Source organism: Poromitra crassiceps (genome assembly GCF_964638095.1).
Source record: "Poromitra crassiceps genome assembly, chromosome: 12".
In the NCBI taxonomy this organism is placed as follows: domain Eukaryota; kingdom Metazoa; phylum Chordata; class Actinopteri; order Beryciformes; family Melamphaidae; genus Poromitra; species Poromitra crassiceps.
The window spans coordinates 6,988,924-7,008,923 of record NC_139632.1 but is presented as its reverse complement, the minus strand read 5'-3'; the positions used below and the strand labels follow the sequence as shown (position 1 = coordinate 7,008,923).

General features: G+C 45.3%; 1 protein-coding gene across 2 annotated transcripts in view; it reads left to right on the top strand.

Annotated features, from left to right (window-relative positions):
- Window positions 1-18,190, top strand: part of myo1f (myosin IF) — a 33,654-nt gene extending 15,464 nt beyond the window's left edge. The window contains exons 8-28 of one of the 2 annotated variants that reach the window (XM_083647916.1): window positions 462-596; window positions 1,801-1,933; window positions 2,807-3,003; window positions 4,856-4,936; window positions 5,061-5,147; window positions 5,341-5,427; window positions 5,821-5,988; window positions 6,652-6,737; window positions 6,942-7,023; window positions 8,225-8,331; window positions 9,748-9,846; window positions 10,710-10,854; window positions 11,033-11,147; window positions 11,727-11,896; window positions 12,815-12,960; window positions 13,792-13,938; window positions 14,025-14,173; window positions 14,258-14,326; window positions 14,512-14,716; window positions 15,917-16,083; window positions 16,555-18,190. In XM_083647916.1, coding sequence (XP_083504042.1) covers window positions 462-596; window positions 1,801-1,933; window positions 2,807-3,003; window positions 4,856-4,936; window positions 5,061-5,147; window positions 5,341-5,427; window positions 5,821-5,988; window positions 6,652-6,737; window positions 6,942-7,023; window positions 8,225-8,331; window positions 9,748-9,846; window positions 10,710-10,854; window positions 11,033-11,147; window positions 11,727-11,896; window positions 12,815-12,960; window positions 13,792-13,938; window positions 14,025-14,173; window positions 14,258-14,326; window positions 14,512-14,716; window positions 15,917-16,083; window positions 16,555-16,631 — 2,652 coding nt within the window. In that variant the 3' untranslated portion in view covers window positions 16,632-18,190. Of the gene's footprint in view, window positions 1-461; window positions 597-1,800; window positions 1,934-2,806; window positions 3,004-4,855; window positions 4,937-5,060; window positions 5,148-5,340; window positions 5,428-5,820; window positions 5,989-6,651; window positions 6,738-6,941; window positions 7,024-8,224; window positions 8,332-9,747; window positions 9,847-10,709; window positions 10,855-11,032; window positions 11,148-11,726; window positions 11,897-12,814; window positions 12,961-13,791; window positions 13,939-14,024; window positions 14,174-14,257; window positions 14,327-14,511; window positions 14,717-15,916; window positions 16,110-16,554 lie in introns of both variants that reach the window. The other variant, XM_083647915.1, reaches the window with a different exon arrangement.
- The last annotated feature ends 1,810 nt before the right edge of the window (window positions 18,191-20,000 follow it).

The following is a 20,000-nucleotide window of genomic DNA, read 5'->3' as shown; positions in this document are numbered from 1 at the left end:
TGGATTAAACTGGCAGATATCACCTTAAACATGACAGAATCCTGTGGAAAAATATGCCTTATGCCTTCTGAAAGATAAATATTCCTCAATTCCTCCATTATTAGCTGTCCATTTGGATGATTTTATGATCCACACTTAATTTGCCATTGACTATTATTTTTAGATTGATTATCATTTTTAGATCATTATTGATTATTATTTTTTAGATACGGTAATTATGCGAATAATAAACGTTGGTTTATGGGAAGTCACCCTTATTTCCGTTCATTTGGGATAATTAGGATTAATTCTAGTTCATTCCATTATGGTGAAAGTGAACTATTCTTCATTTGGCTGGGGACCCGCTGGGACCCTCCCATTGATTGACCCCCGTGGGGGTCACCAGACCCCACTTTGAGAACCAGCGCTCTGGCGACTGATGCTCACTCAACTGCTTTTCTACCTGCACTGTTGTCTGTCAGCTTATAGAGGGCACCACTCACCAACAGAAGGAAGGCCTGGGCATCATGACCCCAGACTACTACTGCTACCTCAACCAGTCTGGCACTTACAAGGTGGACGGAACCAACGACAGCAAAGACTTCCAGGAGACCATGGTACATAATTGATGTTAGTGTTGGAGAAAATAAAGTTGGTTTCACACAGGAACCTATGTATAATCTCACTCTGTTCCTTGAAATAACAGGAATGAACACACTGCCATGGCTTGTACACGGCAATGGGCTTTTCACACTACAAGCTCTTAGCCCTGTGCTATCTAAGCCCTGGGCTAAGAGTAGCGCTAAGATAGCCCCAAGCTAACTTAGCCCCTTTTCACACACGCATTGTTAACCCAGGTTAACCTAAAACCAGGGCTATGCGATTCACATTGTTTTCTTGGCCCCGTTTCACACTGGCAACTTTTAGCCCTGTGTTTAGATGGAAAGTCGGGGATAACCCTGCTCCAGAGCAGAGCCAGCTAGCCAGCTAGCCAGGGCTGAAGTCGGGGTTAGCCCACTTTGGAGTGGGCCAGGGTTAAAAAAAACTCACTCTCGTAACGGACAAGCCCCGTCTTTTATTGTCACACGAACACCACAACACATGCATGCGGCCACAACACACTCATGCTGACGGTGGCCGGTGAAAAGTGTCCTCTGCATTTAACCCATCCAGGCATGTCCTTTCCTCCGGGGGGCAGGCCAGGAGCAGTGGTCGCTTTCTCGTACAGCGCCCGGGGACCAACTTCGGATGTTGTCGTCACTGGTCGGATGACGATGACGATCTGATCTTCTGCATGTTTTTAGTGGGGGGGTTATATACGGAAGAACCCCCTGGGGGAGCACGGGGAGAACATGCAAACTCCACACAGAGAGAAAGGCCCTTACGACGAGATACCCCACCTGGGCAGTAGGCACTGAAGATATGGGGGGGAACACAACCACAGCGCCCACAGTGTCCCAGGCGAGAATCGAACTCAGGGACCTTCTGACTGTGAGGCGACAGTGCTACCGACTGCGCCACCGTACCCCTGTGCAAGTGTGAAAGCTTTCTTAGCCCTGGACTAACAGCTCTTTTAGCCCCAGGCTAAGAGACTGACTTAACCCCCGGCTAAGTGTAGTGTGAAAAGTCCTAAACTGATACGGTATTAGTGGGTGTTTTGTATATCAACCACTGCTTTCCTAGTTGTCCTTAAAATACTAGCACAAAAGAGAAGCACATGCCTCCTCCGATACATGTGCTCTGTGCTGTCAGTAGAACTGCCCTCAAACTGTCGCTGCGTATCGTGGCTTCCTCTCTCAGCCGTTGTGTTGTCATCTCCAGGAAGCCATGCAGGTAATCGGGATCCCAGGAGACGTCCAGACTCAGGTGCTGCAGATCGTAGGAGGCATCCTCCACCTGGGAAACATCTGCTTCATAGAGGCGGGCAACTATGGGCAGGTGGAGAGCACCGACTGTGAGTGAGACACACATGCCTGAATGCACACACACACACACACACACACACACACACACACACACACACACACACACACACACACACACACACACACACACACACACACACACACACACACACACACACACACACACACACTCCCATGTTACATCTAAATGTGCTGATTATCTCCCATAGGGATATTAGAGCTGTGTGGAAAGTCACCATGACAGAAGCGGTCCCATGATAGCTGCCGTGCTAATTGCTAATTGATAGAATCTGCTTCCTGTTGATCTTGTGCTTTACTGATTGCCTAGTGATTCCATGCCTACCAGATAATTGATGTTTACATGCAGGGTAGAAATGTTACCAGCCCACTAGCCCATGTACTAGCTCATGCACTAGCCCATGCACTAGCCCATGCACTAGCCCATGTACTAGCTCAGGCACTAGCCCATGCACTAGCCCATGCACTAGCCCATGTACTAGCTTATGCACTAGCCCATGCGCTAGCCCATGCGCTAGCCCATGCGCTAGCTCATGCGCTAGCTCATGCGCTAGCCCATGCACTAGCCCATGCACTAGCCCATGCACTAGGCCATGCACTAGCCCATGCACTAGCCCATGTTTAGTATTTTTCAATTCTGGCTAGTGCAGAATTTCATCACTTCCCAAATTGGAACCAGGTCTAAGAGAAGTGGATTGGAGATTCAAGTTTACAGCTGAATCTAGATAAATTTCGAAGCGATCTATACACTTCCATTCTAGCTCCCATGCATTAGAAGATGTACATGCACCTTACCTCATTTTCAACCACATTTGACTCATTTGACGTTCCTGCTGTTGACCTGAAACTAAATTGTGCCTTGGTTTGCTCTTGTGACACCCCAGTGCTGGCTTTCCCTGCCTATCTGCTCGGCATCGACGCCAACCGCCTGCAGGAAAAGCTGACCAGCCGGAAGATGGACTCAAAGTGGGCAGGGAAGTCTGAGTCCATCAACGTGACCCTGAACCAGGAGCAGGCCACCTACACGCGTGACGCCCTGGCCAAAGCCCTCTACGCTCGACTCTTTGACTACCTGGTGGAGGTCGGCGCAACTCTGCTGTCACTAGAGATAAATGATTTGATGCCTGTTTTCCCCTCTGCTGTCACTAGAGATCGATGATTTGATGCCGGTTTTCCCCTCTGCTGTCACTAGAGATCGATGCTTTGATGCCTGTTTTCCCCTCTGCTGTCACTAGAGATCGATGATTTGATGCCGGTTTTCCCCTCTGCTGTCACTAGAGATAAATGATTTGATGCCTGTTTTCCCCTCTGCTGTCACTAGAGATCGATGATTTGATGCCGGTTTTTCCCTCTGCTGTCGCTAGAGATCGATGATTTGATGCCTGTTTTCCCCTCTGCTGTCGCTAGAGATCGATGATTTGATGCCTGTTTTCCCCTCTGCTGTCACTAGAGATCGATGATTTGATGCCTGTTTTCCCCTCTGCTGTCGCTAGAGATCGATGATTTGATGCCTGTTTTCCCCTCTGCTGTCGCTAGAGATCGATGATTTGATGCCGGTTTTTCCCTCTGCTGTCGCTAGAGATCGATGATTTGATACCTCTTTTCCCCTCTGCTGTCACTAGAGATCGATGATTTGATGCCTGTTTTCCCCTCTGCTGTCACTAGAGATCGATGATTTGATGCCTGTTTTCCCCTCTGCTGTCACTAGAGATCGATGATTTGATGCCGGTTTTTCCCTCTGCTGTCGCTAGAGATCGATGATTTGATGCCTGTTTTCCCCTCTGCTGTCACTAGAGATCAATGATTTGATACCTCTTTTCCCCTCTGCTGTCGCTAGAGATCGATGATTTGATGCCTGTTTTCCCCTCTGCTGTCACTAGAGATCGATGATTTGATGCCGGTTTTTCCCTCTGCTGTCACTAGAGATAAATGATTTGATGCCTCTTTTCCCCTCTGCTGTCACTAGAGATCGATGATTTGATGCCTGTTTTCCCCTCTGCTGTCACTAGAGATAAATGATTTGATGCCTCTTTTCCCCTCTGCTGTCACTAGAGATCGATGATTTGATGCCTCTTTTCCCCTCTGCTGTCGCTAGAGATCGATGATTTGATGCCTGTTTTCCCCTCTGCTGTCACTAGAGATCAATGATTTGATACCTCTTTTCCCCTCTGCTGTCGCTAGAGATCGATTATTTGATGCCTGTTTTCCCCTCTGCTGTCACTAGAGATCGATGATTTGATGCCGGTTTTTCCCTCTGCTGTCACTAGAGATAAATGATTTGATGCCTCTTTTCCCCTCTGCTGTCACTAGAGATCGATGATTTGATGCCTGTTTTCCCCTCTGCTGTCGCTAGAGATCGATGATTTGATACCGGTTTTCCCCTCTCCTGTCGCTAGAGATCGATGATTTGATGCCTCTTTTCCCCTCTCCTGTCACTAGAGATCGATGATTTGATGCCTCTTTTCCCCTCTGCTGTCACTAGAGATCGATGATTTGATGCCTCTTTTCCCCTCTGCTGTCGCTAGAGATCGATGATTTGATGCCTCTTTTCCCCTCTGCTGTTGCTAGAGATCGATGATTTAATGCCTCTTTTCCCCTCTGCTGTTGCTAGAGATCGATGATTTGATGCCTCTTTTCCACTCTGCTGTTGCTAGAGATCGATGATTTGATGCCTTTTTTCCCCTCTGCTCTCACTAGAGATCGATGATTTGATGCCTCTTTTCCCCTCTGCTGTCACTAGAGATCGATGATTTGATGCCTGTTTTTTGCCTGTATTGCCCTTGTCTGAATGACATGGTGCCAACCGGTTTAGATTAAATGAAATGTGAAATGATATCTTCCTCTGTCTCTTTGTCAAACTATCCACCGGAAATACCTATATAACTGGAGATCAATCTGCTCTCTCTCTCTCTCTCTCTCTCTCTCTTCTCTAGTCCATAAATAAAGCCATCCAGAAGCCGCATGAAGATTACAGTATCGGAGTACTTGACATTTATGGCTTTGAGATATTCCAGGTTTGTCCTCTTACAACTCAAACAGTCACTAAATATTTATAGACAACCTCCGTACAGTAGTAACAGATGTTCAATGCATGGCTTAAACTGACATGGACTCACTGGCTTGTCTTCTCCCTGGCAGAGAAATGGCTTTGAGCAGTTCTGCATCAACTTTGTCAACGAGAAGCTGCAGCAGATCTTCATCGAGCTGACTCTCAAGGCTGAGCAGGTAGCTCCAGTCCACTTAAATTGCTGTCTTAACTTCTGACTCCTTTGGTTACCGGAGGCCATTGCATTATGGGGAATTAGCAGCAGAGGGCGCTGCTGTTCCGTTCTCTCTGAGCAGGGCTGCAAATATCAGCCAAACACACTTGCTTCCATTTTCATGTAGGCTCATTCTGTCTCTCCTATCTGTCTCCCAGGAAGAGTATGTTCAGGAGGGCATTAGTTGGACGGCAATTGAATACTTCAACAACAAGATCGTGTGTGACCTCATTGAAAATAAACTGGTGAGCTCAAAGTTGCATCATCTCAGTCAAGAAGCAAACAAAAAACAACAGAAAAACAGATGAGAGAGATCAGTAGTTTTGTCAGTGTGTCGTTTGATCTCGGTGGTTTCTTCCACTGCTTAAAATGACATATTGCGCTGCAGAAGTCTTTCATTATATCTACATAGCTTCAAACAATGCATTTTCAATAGATCTTCATCATTTACTGTAGCCTAATAATCTATATGTGAGGGACAGTGACAGAGGTGTGAGTTTTACCGATTTCTGACCAAAATCAAAATGATAAAATTGGTGATACAAGTTTGTTTTTATCTCCCACACTGAAAAAGATGTAGCATCAGGTCCCAATATGACACTAAAGATTCCTGCGTGCCGTCTCCTCTCTCCCTGCAGAACCCTCCTGGCATCATGAGCGTGCTGGATGACGTGTGTGCCACCATGCATGCCAAGGGAGAGGGTGCAGACGGCACCCTGCTGCAGAAGCTGCAGGCCGCTGTGGGAACGCACGAGCACTTCAACAGCTGGAACTCCGGCTTCGTCATACACCACTACGCTGGCAAGGTGGGAGGAGTCACGGGCTCGTACAAATCACTTCCCACCGAGAGGAAAGAAGTGTCGTGCTTGTTGGCATGAATGGCGGCTGTCAAATCACAGTAAACCACTAACACTTGAATTTGGAAGCTTTGTGGCAAATAACCTCACGTTGGTTCTTTTCTTGTCCTTCTTAAAGGAACACTCTGCCCATTTTCAACCAGCTTTGTATCATTAGAACATCAGTAGTATATCAGAAAACTGTAAACTGTTTTGAAGTCTGTCATTTAACTTGACAGTTATTGAGTGTTAAAGTGTGGACCAGTGACATCACTGGTCCACACTAACTCAAATGAATAACTCATTAACTCAAATCAACTCTCAATAACTGTCAAACTAGATGAATGTCAAACTAGATGAATGATGAATAGTTTGACAGTTATTGAGAGTTGATTTGAGTTAATGAGTTATTCATTTGAGTTAGTGTGGACCAGTGATGTCACTGGTCCACACTTTAACACTCAATAACTGTCAAATTAAATGACAGACTTCAAAACCGTTTACAGTTTTCTGATATACTACTGATGTTCTAATGATACAAAGCTGGTTGAAAATGGGCGGAGTGTTCCTTTAATAATGGTTGGTAAAAAATTAATATGCATACAGCAGTTATAATGGTTGGTGTCGTCTCAGGTGTCGTACGATATCTGCGGGTTCTGTGAGAGGAACCGGGATGTGCTTTTCCCTGACCTCATCGAGCTCATGCAGAACAGCGAACAGTGAGTGTCCCGTACCCAATGAACATTTTTGGTGGATTGTCCATTGCAGTTTCTAATTTGTTTTGTTTTCTTATTTTCTTATATTTATCATTTTAACATTGTTTGAAATCAATCAAATCAATCAAATCAATCAATCAAAATTAAAACCATGGGAACTGCGGTGAGAAGATGCTTTGACCCCTTGTTCTCGATTCATCTTCACAGTAACTTCATTCGCAGCTTGTTCCCTGAAAACCTCAACACAGATAAGAAAAGCAGGCCGACCACAGCCAGCTGCAAGATCAAGGTGAGAACCTGGCTGAAACATCTTCTACCTCATGCCACATACAGGCTCAATGAGATTCCTTGTTCTCAATGAGAACAAGAAAAGTGTGTATGGAAATGTCATTATGAAGAAATATAAAACAAACAAACAAACAAACCAAAAAATGGAACAAATACACAGAATACAGTCAACCATAAAAGTGCTTCGGTGAACGTCCACATCTGGCTTGCACCGCTACTACATATTTTTGCTATTTGCCCCAGTTTTTGGTGGTCCTGATCACACCGCTGAGCAAGAATAGTAGTGTGCACATCTCAAAGTCCCATTTGTTGAAAATATGAGGTGGTACATGACATGATGACATGGTAAACAAAGGGCAGCTTATAATGGGACCCTATGGAGCCAGCCTTGAGTGTCTCACTCTAGCAGGCTGTGCTTTTTACTGACTTCACTTCATTTTAAAAACGGCGACAGTTCACGCAACCTTAACACGACATACATGCTGTGTATACGTCAGGCCTTTGAGCTACTTCTGCTCTCACTCAGAATGTCAAAATATAAGCCATGTGATGTATACTTTTTGAGATATTAACGTTTGTTCGGCACAACTCATACTAGTTAACTGCTGCGGGTCCGGGGTGGCTTATCCGGGTGTCGTGATGTCACGCTGATTCGTCCTATAACACCCCCAGAAGGCTCAACGTGGTATCCCCCAACCGACCCCACCATCCTGTTCTCAGTGCTGATCAGACCATCCTGTTCTCAGTGCTGATCAGACTCTTCCGCTGAAACTATCATCAATAAAATCAATAAATCTAAATCAATAAAATCTATGATGATTTCTCTCAGTCGGGACGGTTTTGAGCGGCAGCTTGGCAGAGCGACCAGTTTCAGTACCTTCTTACCACCATGCATCTTCATTAGTAAGGCAGAGACTGCGTGTGCGACAAAGTCATCCACACATGAACGTGCAATTGTGTTGTCAGTGCTGTCACAGCAGAGAGTCAGCGCACACACAGTTCACACAACAGGAAGGACTGATCTTGACATACTGTACACACCTGCTCTGCCTCACTCCACTCTCTTTCCCAGAAAAGTAGTGAGTGACTGGATAAAACCCACCCGCAGCACAGCTCAAATTGGGCAGACACAATGTAGAAAAGGTTGTAATGATGCTTGGACTGTACACCTATGACCTGACCTAGTGAACATCTTCCCACAGAAACAAGCTAATGACCTAGTGAACACCTTGATGAAGTGCACTCCTCATTATATCCGCTGCATCAAGCCCAATGAGACCAAGAGACCCAAAGACTGGGAGGAGAGCAGGTTGGCATCCTCACTCACACAAACACACACACACACACACACACACACACACACACACACACACACACACACACACACACACACACACACTCACACACACACACACACACACACACACACACACACACACACACACAGTCACACACATACACACACACAAGGGCTGGGCAATATATCGACATTATATTGTGATATTGTGATGTGAGACTAGATATCGTCTTAGATTTTGGATATTGTAATATCGTCGTTATACCGGCTCCTCCAGTCTGCATGTCGAAGTGTCCTTGGGCAAGACATTGAACCCCAAATTGCTCCCGTTGGTGTGCCAGCCCCCTGCGTGGTAACCTGCCGCCATCGGTGTGTGAATGGGTGAATGTACCTACTGATTGTAAAGCGCTTTGGATAAAAGTGCTATATAAATGCAGGCCATTTACCATTTATAGAATATGGCATAAGTGTTGTCTTTTCCTATAAGGCTGCATTACAGTAAAGTGATGTCATTTCCTGAACTTACCAGACTTTTCTAGTTGTTCCATTATTTGCCTTTACCAGTAGCGGAGCGTACACCGGGGCAGAGGGTGCGCCCGCCCCGTCCCACTCGTCAGTGGGCCCCCATCCAAAAAAACCTTTTTTTTTCTTTTTTTTTTGCATGCCAGGCCAGGCCAGGCCTGAGTGTGAGAGCAATACAATCAATAGACAATAACATTGGTGTGTTTAAAATGAGCTATTCCACTAAATATGGCTAAAACAGATTCAAACATGCAAAAAAGGCAAATTTTTCTTCGCCGCCGGTCTTAATTGATTTTTTTATTTTTTATTTTGGGGAGCGGGGGGGGGGGGGGGGGGGGCTAAGAGCCTCGCCCCCCCTGGGCTAATAGGGTCGCTCCGCCCCTGGCCTTTACCCATTTAGTCATTACATCCACATTACTGATGATTATTTATCAAAGATCTCAAAGAGTACCGTAAATCGTTTTTGTAAAAGCACCAATAGTCAATAGTCAGGGAAGGAAACTCTGTCTTTGCATTTTATACAGTTCTGTTGTAATAATAGTGCTTGTGCCGTCTCGCATGTGGCGTTGACTTACAACTGAACAACTGCTACAAAGAGATATTTTGTGTATCGCCGTTCAGCCTAGAAAATACAAAGATGTGATTTTTGGTCCATATCGCCCAGCCTCCCTCTCTCTTTCTCTGTTTCTTCTGTCTCACGCATACATATTTACATCTTCGTGTTGTCTCTCTCACACACACACACACACACACACACACACACACACACACACACACACACACACACACACACACACACACACACACCATGGATGTATGACACACACACACACACGCGCACACACACACACACACAGAGTAAACGCCACTGGAATAATGATGGTAATTCATTCCAACTGTCTCCAGGGCTAAGCATCAGGTGGAGTACCTCGGGCTGCGAGAAAACATTCGCGTCCGGAGGGCCGGCTTTGCCTATCGCAGAGCATTCCCTAAGTTCCTGCAGAGGTGAGTCAAACATGTGTGACTGTGTGTGTGTGTGTGTGTGTGTGTGTGTGTGTGTGTGTGTGTGTGTGTGTGTGTGTGTGTGTGTGTGTGTGTGTGTGTGTGTGTGTGTGTTTGTGTGTGTGTCGCAGAGATGGGGACTTGGACTTGAGACTTGGACTTGAGTCGCACTTAAGTCACCCACACAGTGACTTCAGACTTGACTTGAGACTCATCCTTCAAAGACTTGAGACTTGACTTGGACTTGAGGTTTGGGACTTGTGAACAATCTTTATTTTTTATTTGTATTTTTTTGGTGCATTAACATTAAGGAAATGTCTACTAACGTCATCCAATCAACTGCACACTGTATTCTAATAGATAAGGAGTGAGGATAATACAGTACATGCTTTGAATTCCTTAGTTTTAGCTATGCAGTGTTCTAATCAGACCGGATTGCATGCAGCAGATGATAGAACACTCATCCATAAGACTTGAGACTTGACTTGGACTTGAGCTCAAAGACTTGAGACTTGACTTGGACTTGCAAAAAATGACTTGTGAGCATGCATCCCATTTCTGTGTGTTTGTGTGCACGGTTTGCTCTACGATCGTCCTGGGAGAGCAACATACATGTAACGTCTTCGTGCCTCCTGCTGTGTGTGTGTGTGTGTGTGTGTGTGTGTGTGTGTGTGTGTGTGTGTGTGTGTGTGTGTGTGTGTGTGTGTGTGTGTGTGCGCGTGTACGCGCATGCGTGTGTGTGTTCACGCGTGCGTGTGTGTGTGTGTGTGTGTGTGTGTGTGTGCGTGCGTGCGTGTGTGTGTGTGTGTGTGTGTGTGTGTGTGTCTGTGTGTGTGCGTGCGTGCGTGTGTGTTTGTCGTGTCCAGATATGCCATTCTGACCGCTGAGACATGGCCGCACTGGAGGGGTCCCGAGCAGCAGGGGGTCCTTCACCTCCTCAGATCCGTCAACATGGACACCGACCAGTACCAGATGGGACGCACCAAGGTCTTCGTCAAGAACCCCGAATCGGTACTGAGCAGTTCATTGACTTGATGGATAGCAAACTGATGAAAATGAAATTGTTTAAAAAACAACATGAGGAATCATTCCGAACTGAAAAGAATGTACATGTATGTATGTATGTATGTACTGTATGTATGTATGTATGTATGTATGTATGTATGTATAATGTATGTGTGCTCCACAGCTCTTCCTGCTGGAGGAGATGAGAGAGAGGAAGTTTGACACTTTCGCCAGGACCATCCAGAAGGCCTGGAGGAAATACAGCGCCAGGAGGAAGTATGAACAGATGAGAGAGGAGGGTGAGTTGTCAACCAGTTTTCAGGCTTTCGAATCTGCCCACTCCGCATTTGGATAGGATGAACTTTTGTGGGGCGGGCCAATGTCAGAGCCAATGGCAGAGCTCTGTGCATTTCCTGCTCGCGCATGTGTCATTTCATTCACGGACTGCTAGCGCTGTGAACGCAGCTGTGCTCTTGCTGCCTTCTTCCACACCTCCCCTCCCTTCTCCTACCAAACACCAGCAGTGTTTGCATACTTCCCAGAAAGCATTGCGGCAGCATCACTTTTTTTTTACAAGAAAACAACCAAATCAGGCTAAAAAGTGTTAGATAGAAATCATATTTATTTTTAACACAACATGCAATTCTGGAATATTTACATTTACATTTACATACAGGACTTTCACTTGTAACAGATCGAAACTAGTATTTATAGTTGATTGATTGATTAATATTTGTATACTGTGGTATTTCTACTTTTACTCATTTAGGCCTAAAAGATCTGAGAACTTCTGCAACACACCACTGTCCTAATCGCACTATTCGAGTCACATCTTATGTCCCGGTCCATAACGTGTGTCCCTCCTTTGCCCCACTCAGCCTCAGACATCCTGTATAACTCCAAGGAGCGGAGGAGGAACAGCATCAACCGTAACTTCGTTGGAGACTACCTGGGTCTGGAGCAGCGGCCAGAGCTGCGCCAATTCCTGGCCAAGAGGGAGCGGGTCGACTTTTCCGACTCCGTCACCAAGTATGACCGCAGGTTTAAGGTGAGGTCCAACTCCTGTTTGATTCGGATGGAAAAATGATTACTGTAAAGACAAGTCAAGTAAAGACAAAAATGTGTCCCTAAAAGACACACTTATTGTCCTTCAAAGGAGTGAAGAAAAAACTTCTGTTACTGTAAGTTGCTTTGTGTCATTTGCAGTGTTGGGGGTAACTCATTACAAAAGTAACATATTACATGTAATATATTACTTTTAGCAGTAGCTCAGTAATATAACTTATTACTTATAGCATTTCAGTAATATTATACCAGTTACTTTGTCAAGTAACTCAAGTTACAAATTGAGTTACATTTTATTAAATACATTACATTTTAAAAAAAAAGTTTTTAACATATTTACATATTTAAAAAAAATACAATCATTTCCTAATCAAACTGTGTGTTTTTATGCAACTAACCACTGTAGATGACAATAACAAAGGAAAAGAATAACATTTAGAATTTTGGATTGTTTACACTGACTTCAAGGCGGTTGAAATTATTTTTCGGAATGGTCCCGGGGCGGCGATGTCATTCTGCTGCTGCTGTTGTTTTGGTAAAAGTAATGCAAAAGTAGTGTAATAAGTAACGAGTTACTCTACACAGAAAGTAATATTGTAAAGTAACTTATTACTTTCAAATGAAAGTAACTAGTAATATGTAGTATATTACATTTTGAAAGTAACTTGCCCAACACTGGTCATTTGACACTAGCAAAATGTGGCTTGGTTGTAGCCTACTCTGTGACAATGTGAGACTGCAGATTTATCGAGCATCTGTTCCCATTAAAGTCGACTTCTAGAATAGATTAGAGGCTTCTTTGTGGCCTTGACATAACCACCCTTCTCCCGAGCCACCCACTCTACTTCTCCTTCCTTGCATTAGTCACCCCTCTCACTTCCTTCTTTTGTCTCACATCCAGTCCATTAAGAGAGACCTGATCTTGACCCCCAAGTGTATCTATCTGATTGGCCGGGAGAAGGTGAAGAAGGGGCCGGAGAAAGGACAGATCAAAGAGGTGCTGAAACGAAAGCTGGAGTTTGGAAACATCACCGGCATCTCTCTCAGGTAGTAGCATCTCTCTCAGGTAGTAGCATCTCTCTCAGGTAGTAGCATCTCTCTCAGGTAGTAGCATCTCTCTCAGGTAGTAGCATCTCTCTCAAGTAGTAGCATCTCTCTCAGGTAGTAGCATCTCTCTCAGGTAGTAGCATCTCTCTCAGGTAGGAGTGGTAATGGCAGCATCTCTCTCAGGTAGTAGCATCTCTCTCAGGTAGGAGTGGTCATGGCACCATCTCTCTCAGCTAGGAGTGGCAGCATTTGTGGTTGATGATTTTTTTCACTGGACAGTAAAACTAGAAAATGAAAATATTCCCGAGAATTCAGAATTTGCATAATTTACACACACTCATGCGCGCACATGCGCGGAGTGCCAGAGAGGGGAGGGGGCATGGGGGAGAAGTCTATGCGTCCAACCTGAGCAAACCTGCACCACTTACTTCAACACCTGGATGTGTTTTTTTATGCTGCCTTAGGGGACATTCAGACCAAAAGCGTTTTTGGAGCTTTCCGCAATTCATTCTCTATGTAAGGACGCGCTAGACGTGCTCCTCTTTTAATGAACGCACCTGGCGTTTCAGCGCTGGTGGCGCTGAAAAGTTGAACATTAGAGGAAACGCGCCCTGATCGTCTTTTTCATTCCTCCTACCTTTTCTCCTCCCGAGGGATTTTCAACCTCGGCCACAGGGGAAAACAAACGGAGCGCAAAAAAAAACGCTCCGTGCGCTGTGTTTTGTGCACAATGGAAGCGCTCTCAACATGATTTTCACAGCGTTCTGACTGAAAAAAACGCTTTTGGTGCGAATGTCCCCTAAATCGTTAATCCTCTGCCTTTGTCTTCAGTACGAGAATGGACGATTTCTTCATCGTGCATGAGGCCGAGTATGACAGTCTGCTGGAGTCCAACTTCAAGACAGAGTTCCTCAGCCTGCTGTGTAAACGATATGAGGAGACGACCAAGAGAAAACTCACGCTCTCCTTCAACGACAGGTACAGGAACACACGACCTGTACCTGCACACGCATAGAAACTCACAGAAACACATAATGACACATGTCTGTCTTCTCCCCGCCCAGACTGGAGTTCAGAGTGAAGAAGGAGGGCTGGGGTGGAGGGGGCTCCAGGGTGGTGGCTTTCCAGAAGGGACAAGGCGACCTGGCCCAGGTCAAACCTGCAGGGAAGACCCTCTCCATCACAATAGGAGATGGTCTGCCCAAGACCTCTAGTAAGTTAATCAAATCATCTCGCAAGAATTGACCATTTCTTCTTTGCAAAGATGCTTTAGTAACTCAGAATTTTATTTCATCAGAGCCGACCAGGAAGACTGCTCCACAGTCTCGTGGTGGAGGGAGAAATCAGCCAACCAGACGCAGCAAAGGTAAAGTCACTATTCAGCCTAAACTCCTTCAACTTCAATGTTATATTAATAATTATTAATGCATCATCATGGCACAAGGCGTAATAAAACCATTCCGACCCCATTATATCATTTTAAAAACTTAGATTTGGAAGCTTAATACAAATTTTTCGACATTTCTGGAATTCCATTTGCTCTCTCCTCAGATCGCTCGAACGGAGCAGCCCAGTTTCCCAGACGAGCCGCTCAGAACCCATCAGAAGTCACATATTCGGCCCCGCAGAAACACGGCCGGCAGCCACCCAGCGCAGCGCTGCCCAAACTGAACTCCCAGAAGAACCGCAGACCCCCGGCCCACAACCAGCACGGGAACCGGGACTTCCTCAACGTGCCAGACCAGGGCATGTCAGGGTGAGGGAGATGACCTGCTGAAAAAATATACACAAGGAAGGAAGGAAGGAAGAAGGGAGAAAGGAAGGGAGAGAGGAAGGAAGGGATAGGTGTATGGCAAGTGAGGCACATCATCAAGAGAATGCAAGAATGAATAAATGAACTAGAAGGGCACTGAGAGCGCAGACCTCCGCCAAGGCCAATAGTCCAGTCTACTATGATATGCACATTTCCTGAGTCGGATCAGAACATTTCGATCAGAACATTTTGTGAGTCAGATCCGGATCTGCTCCAAAATGTAACGGGCTCTTTCTCGGCCCATGCTACACCCTTCCACCAAGCTTCTTGAAAATCGGACCAGTAGTTTTAGTTCCGCAATCCTGCTGACAAACGAACAAACGAACAAACAGCCCAACGGCACCGGAAACAGAACCTCCTTGGTGGAGGTCATGAATGATCAGAGGGCATTTTCAAACTAATAGGCTTTCACACTAAACCAGTCAGTCTTTATAGACCAGTCCAGTCTGATTCCCTTCACACTAAATCAGTCAGTCTTTATTCACCTTATGTAGCCACGCCCATTTGGCCCGGTTGTGTGGTTGTGTCACGACTTCCGGCAAAAAAGAAAAAAAAACGCTGGTTCCTCCAATATCATCTAACTCTGAATTAACTAATAATTTAGCCAATTGTATGTAACATACCAAAATAAAGCAAACGGCAATATCTAAGAATGCAACGCCATGTAACTGGCTCGTTAATTCTCGCATTCAAGGGAATTACGTTAATGTCTGCGGGTCTTATAAGACGTAAGTGGCTCGCGGTGCGCTCGGAGGAGACTGAAAACCATCTGAAGCTTTCTATGTTGGAGTCCAGGTATGTTTTGTACAAGGACGTCTCTCAGTGTGTTGCTGTTGTTAACTGCCCATTTCGTTGTTTTCTTTTTGTCGATCTCATCTTCTTCCTCTTCGGCTTGATTTGTATCACTCAGACCGCAGCTGCGGGCGATGTTCAACGCATTCCTGCTCTAAAAACAACTTTGTTCTTCTGACGTTCTTTTGTATTTTGCGCCGTGACCACCGGAAGTGTTAACACAACCCGGAAGAATTTGGCACCACCCCCGCGTATGAACATAAGGTGAATAGACCAGTCCAGTGTGATTCCCTTCTTCTGCAGCGGCTTTCAGCCCTTTCTCACTTCCCTCTCTTCTCCTCTTCCTCTCAGAGCGCAGAGGAAGAAGAGCATCAGCGTCAGCCATCGGCCTCCCCCTGCTCCCAAACCACAGCCCCCCCCCCAGGGGCCCCGCTGCCGGGCCCTATATCAGTACATTGGCGGGGACACCGACGAGCTCAGCTTCGATGCCAACGATGTCATCGACCTGGTCCAAGAAGGTGTGTCGAGACTGCAAGGGCGACTGGTGCGAAGACGGGCGCTTCAGCATTCAGCCGTCTAAATCAGTGGTTCTCACATTTTTTCACATGAAGGACCCCTAAACTGACAAAAATTAGTCCACGGACCCCCATTTCATAGGATTTTGTCCCACGGTCCCCCATATGATCATAAGATTGATGCTTTTAGATGTTTTATTACAGAAAGTGGATAAATCCCATGACCAAAACAGTCATTGTGTTACTTATTAATGGAATTATAGCAAAAATAAATTGCGCCCCTTTTGGCTGGGGACCCCCTGGAACCCCCTTCAAGGACCACTGGGGGTCCCCGGACCCCCACTTGAGAACCACTGCTCTAAATAAACAATCAAGAGACTCAAAAGCAAAACAGGTTTGAATTGTATCGTTTACACCTCTTGAGTACACTGTGAAATAGTAACGCTATTTCTCTCTGCTGCTCCTCCCCTGTAGACTCGTCTGGCTGGTGGAGAGGCAGGTTTCGAGGAAGGGAGGGTCTCTTCCCTGGAAACTACGTTGAGAAGATTTGACCAGGACTTCATCTCTTCACCTGAGGGACTGAATGAGAGATGAGATATTGGGAGAGAGAAGTAGCACGTGTATATATAGAATAGATCAATGTTCTCAATTCACTGATTCAGGGTCAGTTATGAACTAATCTTAATATGGAGCAGATGTCTGTCGGGGGGTGTATGTGCGGTTTGTTGAAAGTGACACTTGTCCTAGGTGGAGAAACCACCTACATGGCTGCAAGGTATCTTCAGCAGCAGACATTGTGGAAAAGGGCTGTTTAGGGCGAATGTTACTGACATTTGAGCCACATATAACTTGTTGAGCAACATACTGTACGAGCAGAGAGGGCACATTGTGTCGGCCATGACGACAGTTAAAGCAGAGATCCACTGCAGAACAGCGCTCCGGTTTCATCTCTATTGTTTCCTCAGTCCATCCTGTTCTGCTTGGCCTAGCAACAAGATCTTTGACCCCCCCCCCCCCCCCCCCCACCCCCTTACACACACACACACACACACACACACACACACACACACACACACACACACCTTTCTTTAAAAAACTGGCTCAATGAACTTGACTCCATTCTACAGTTACAGCCTGAACTGCAGCAACGTGACCATGAATTACCGCAGTGCTTTCTGGTATTACAAATATGTTGAATATGTTAAATATGCGAAACGTTGAAAGTGAATGACTTGACTTGTTATGCACATTGCCAAGCTTCATATGCCATCATCACAGCCATGAACAAGTACAGTGACAACAAACAAAAACATTTTCTATTCATGCGTAATTTTCCTGCCAAATGGAGGGCCATTTCTATATTTTTACCTCAAATAATTTTACAGTTACATTGTGACACCAGTACGTTTAAACAAGAAACTACCTAGTGGTGACTGAATGTTTTAATAGTGTTAAATTGCGCCTTTTTGCATTTATTTTTTATGATGTGGTTGATTTTGTAAAATAATGTGATTTAATGTGATCAGCCAATCAAAACAATATGTTTTTGTATATGAATAAGAAGATGATGGGAGCACAGGTATTCGCTACCTGCATGGCATTGCTGCCTGTCGCACCTCCGCCGGGGGCCATCGGGTCAGTTGTATATAAAATAATGTGATTTGAATGTGATCAGCCAATCAAAACTATATGTTTTTGTATATGAATGAGAAGATGAAGAGAAATAAAGCGTTTTATCATTCTGAGTTGAGCTTTGATAAATAGCTAAAGACACATCATTTGAGGAACAACCGATTGCATCTCTTCTAATGATTCTAACAGAAGAGTGGGAAACCTACATTTCATTTGATAGGTAGTATTTGTTTTATTGTATTTGTTTATTTTTTATAGTCAGTTGACACAAAAAAAGAAGAAGAAGAAAGAAGCAAAAACAAGAGGGCTAGTGCTGCAGGCATCGATCATACAGCGGTGCAGTCTCAGCAGCCAGCTTCATTTGCAGACCTTGCCTGCAGTAATTGGATTGACCATTAGTCTCCTGGTTGGCGCACCACACCTGGTCTTCTCTACTCATTTAGGCCCTTGGGAGCTGATTCCATCTCTGCCCCGGGGCACAGCTCCACATCGCAGTGCATTAAATATAAGTGTGTGTGTGTGTGTGTGTGTGTGTGTGTGTGTGTGTGTGTGTGTGTGTGTGTGTGTGTGTGTGTGTGTGTGTGTGTGTGTGTTGGAATCAGGGAAATAAGAAACTGGACCAAGTGTGTGTGTTGGAATCATGGAAAAAAGAAACTGGACCAAATGTGAATAAAAACAAGACTACTTTTTATGAAATGGCAGTGCCAAACTATGTGAATAAGAGTAATACAAAATAAAATGTGCTGATACCAGAGCGTATTTTATTTAACTTATCTACAAAGCCCCGGATGACAAGTCATCATGCCTATTGTATCTGTCTGCAATGAGGCCATAGTCTCTCTTGTCTCTCCTGTCAATCCGGTTTCAGTCTTCTGAGTGTAAGGAAACTAAAAATACTTGCTACTAATAGCCTACCGCAGACACTGGGGTAGGCTTCTGATACACAGGAGTATTCTAGGAATGTAATAGTAGCCTACCATAATACATTTAGTATACAGGCTAATAGTGGTGTAAAAACAGCAAGTCTCTCTATGACTATTATATACTGTGTGTGTGTGTGTGTGTGTGTGTGTGTGTGTGTGTGTGTGTGTGTGTGTGTGTGTGTGTGTGTGTGTGTGTGTGTGTGTGTGTGTGTGTGTGTGTGTGTGTGAGAGAGAGAGAGAGAGAGAGAGAGAGAGAGAGTGAGTGAGCAGAATTGTGTTCAGCCACAGCTCTGCCATTTTATGTTTGATCGGGCTGAATCTTTCAGGAAGTATAAAGAGCACCCCTGCGGGTCACCTAACATAGCTGGATTTTTTGGGGGGTATAGGGCACATTAGTTGCCCTAATTACCTAATGATTGCCCTAACTAATGACGTGATGTCACTCGAGCAATGATGACATCATCTGGTGACATTGAGTGCTCGAGTGACATCACTGGTGAGTGTTGACATCACCAATTCTATATAGTAATATCACCAGTGATTTGAGTGTCTCCCGCAGGCTTTGGAGACTGGGGGGAGGGGGGGGTCTAACTCCTGGCAGGGAACCCACCAGAATACAGTGATTTTGTTAGGGAAATTAACAAACCATTGCATTGTTACACATGCAAACTGTGTCAGCCAGGGCTTCTGGTCCAACCTTTCAAAATAAAACCCTTTGATTGATAAATAGCCAACATGATCTCACAAAAATACGTGAAATGACCCCGATCTCTTACCGTCGCAATAGGTGTTGTTGGGGTTGTGGTCGTTTCGCGTATTTCTGTGAGATCAGGTCGCTCATTATTGCCCCCACCTCCCAGTGACAGAGGAATGCTTTTAATTTGAAGGCAACAGCGCTCATTCTGGACCTCTCTGGGCTGGCTTGACGCAGCGGAGGCAGATAGATGGACCGATGCAAAAATATTGGTCTCGAGTCTCGACTCGCTCTTTGAGAGAGAAGAGCTGGGATTAACACGGAGAAACAGCCCACTGACAGCTTCTGGAGGGCGTGTCGTCCTGTCCGGACCGTTCATGTTATATATTATAGGATTTCAATAGCCTACCTAACTGGAATTCTGCCCCTCCTCGAGTCGAGGAGGCAATAACACTCAATGGGGATATATCAATCCAGGCCAGACATTGACATATTTCATGACGGATGGCTGCGGCGATGCAATCATTCAGGTTTAGCGATCATTCAGTTTCAGTCAGTCAGGCTTTAGTGCAGGCTGGACCAGCGCAACAGGATCGGGGAGGCGTTTCTCTGCTGCTCCTCCTCTTTAAATCCACCTGTTGTGCTGCTAGCCTACCTGCAGATCGACAGTG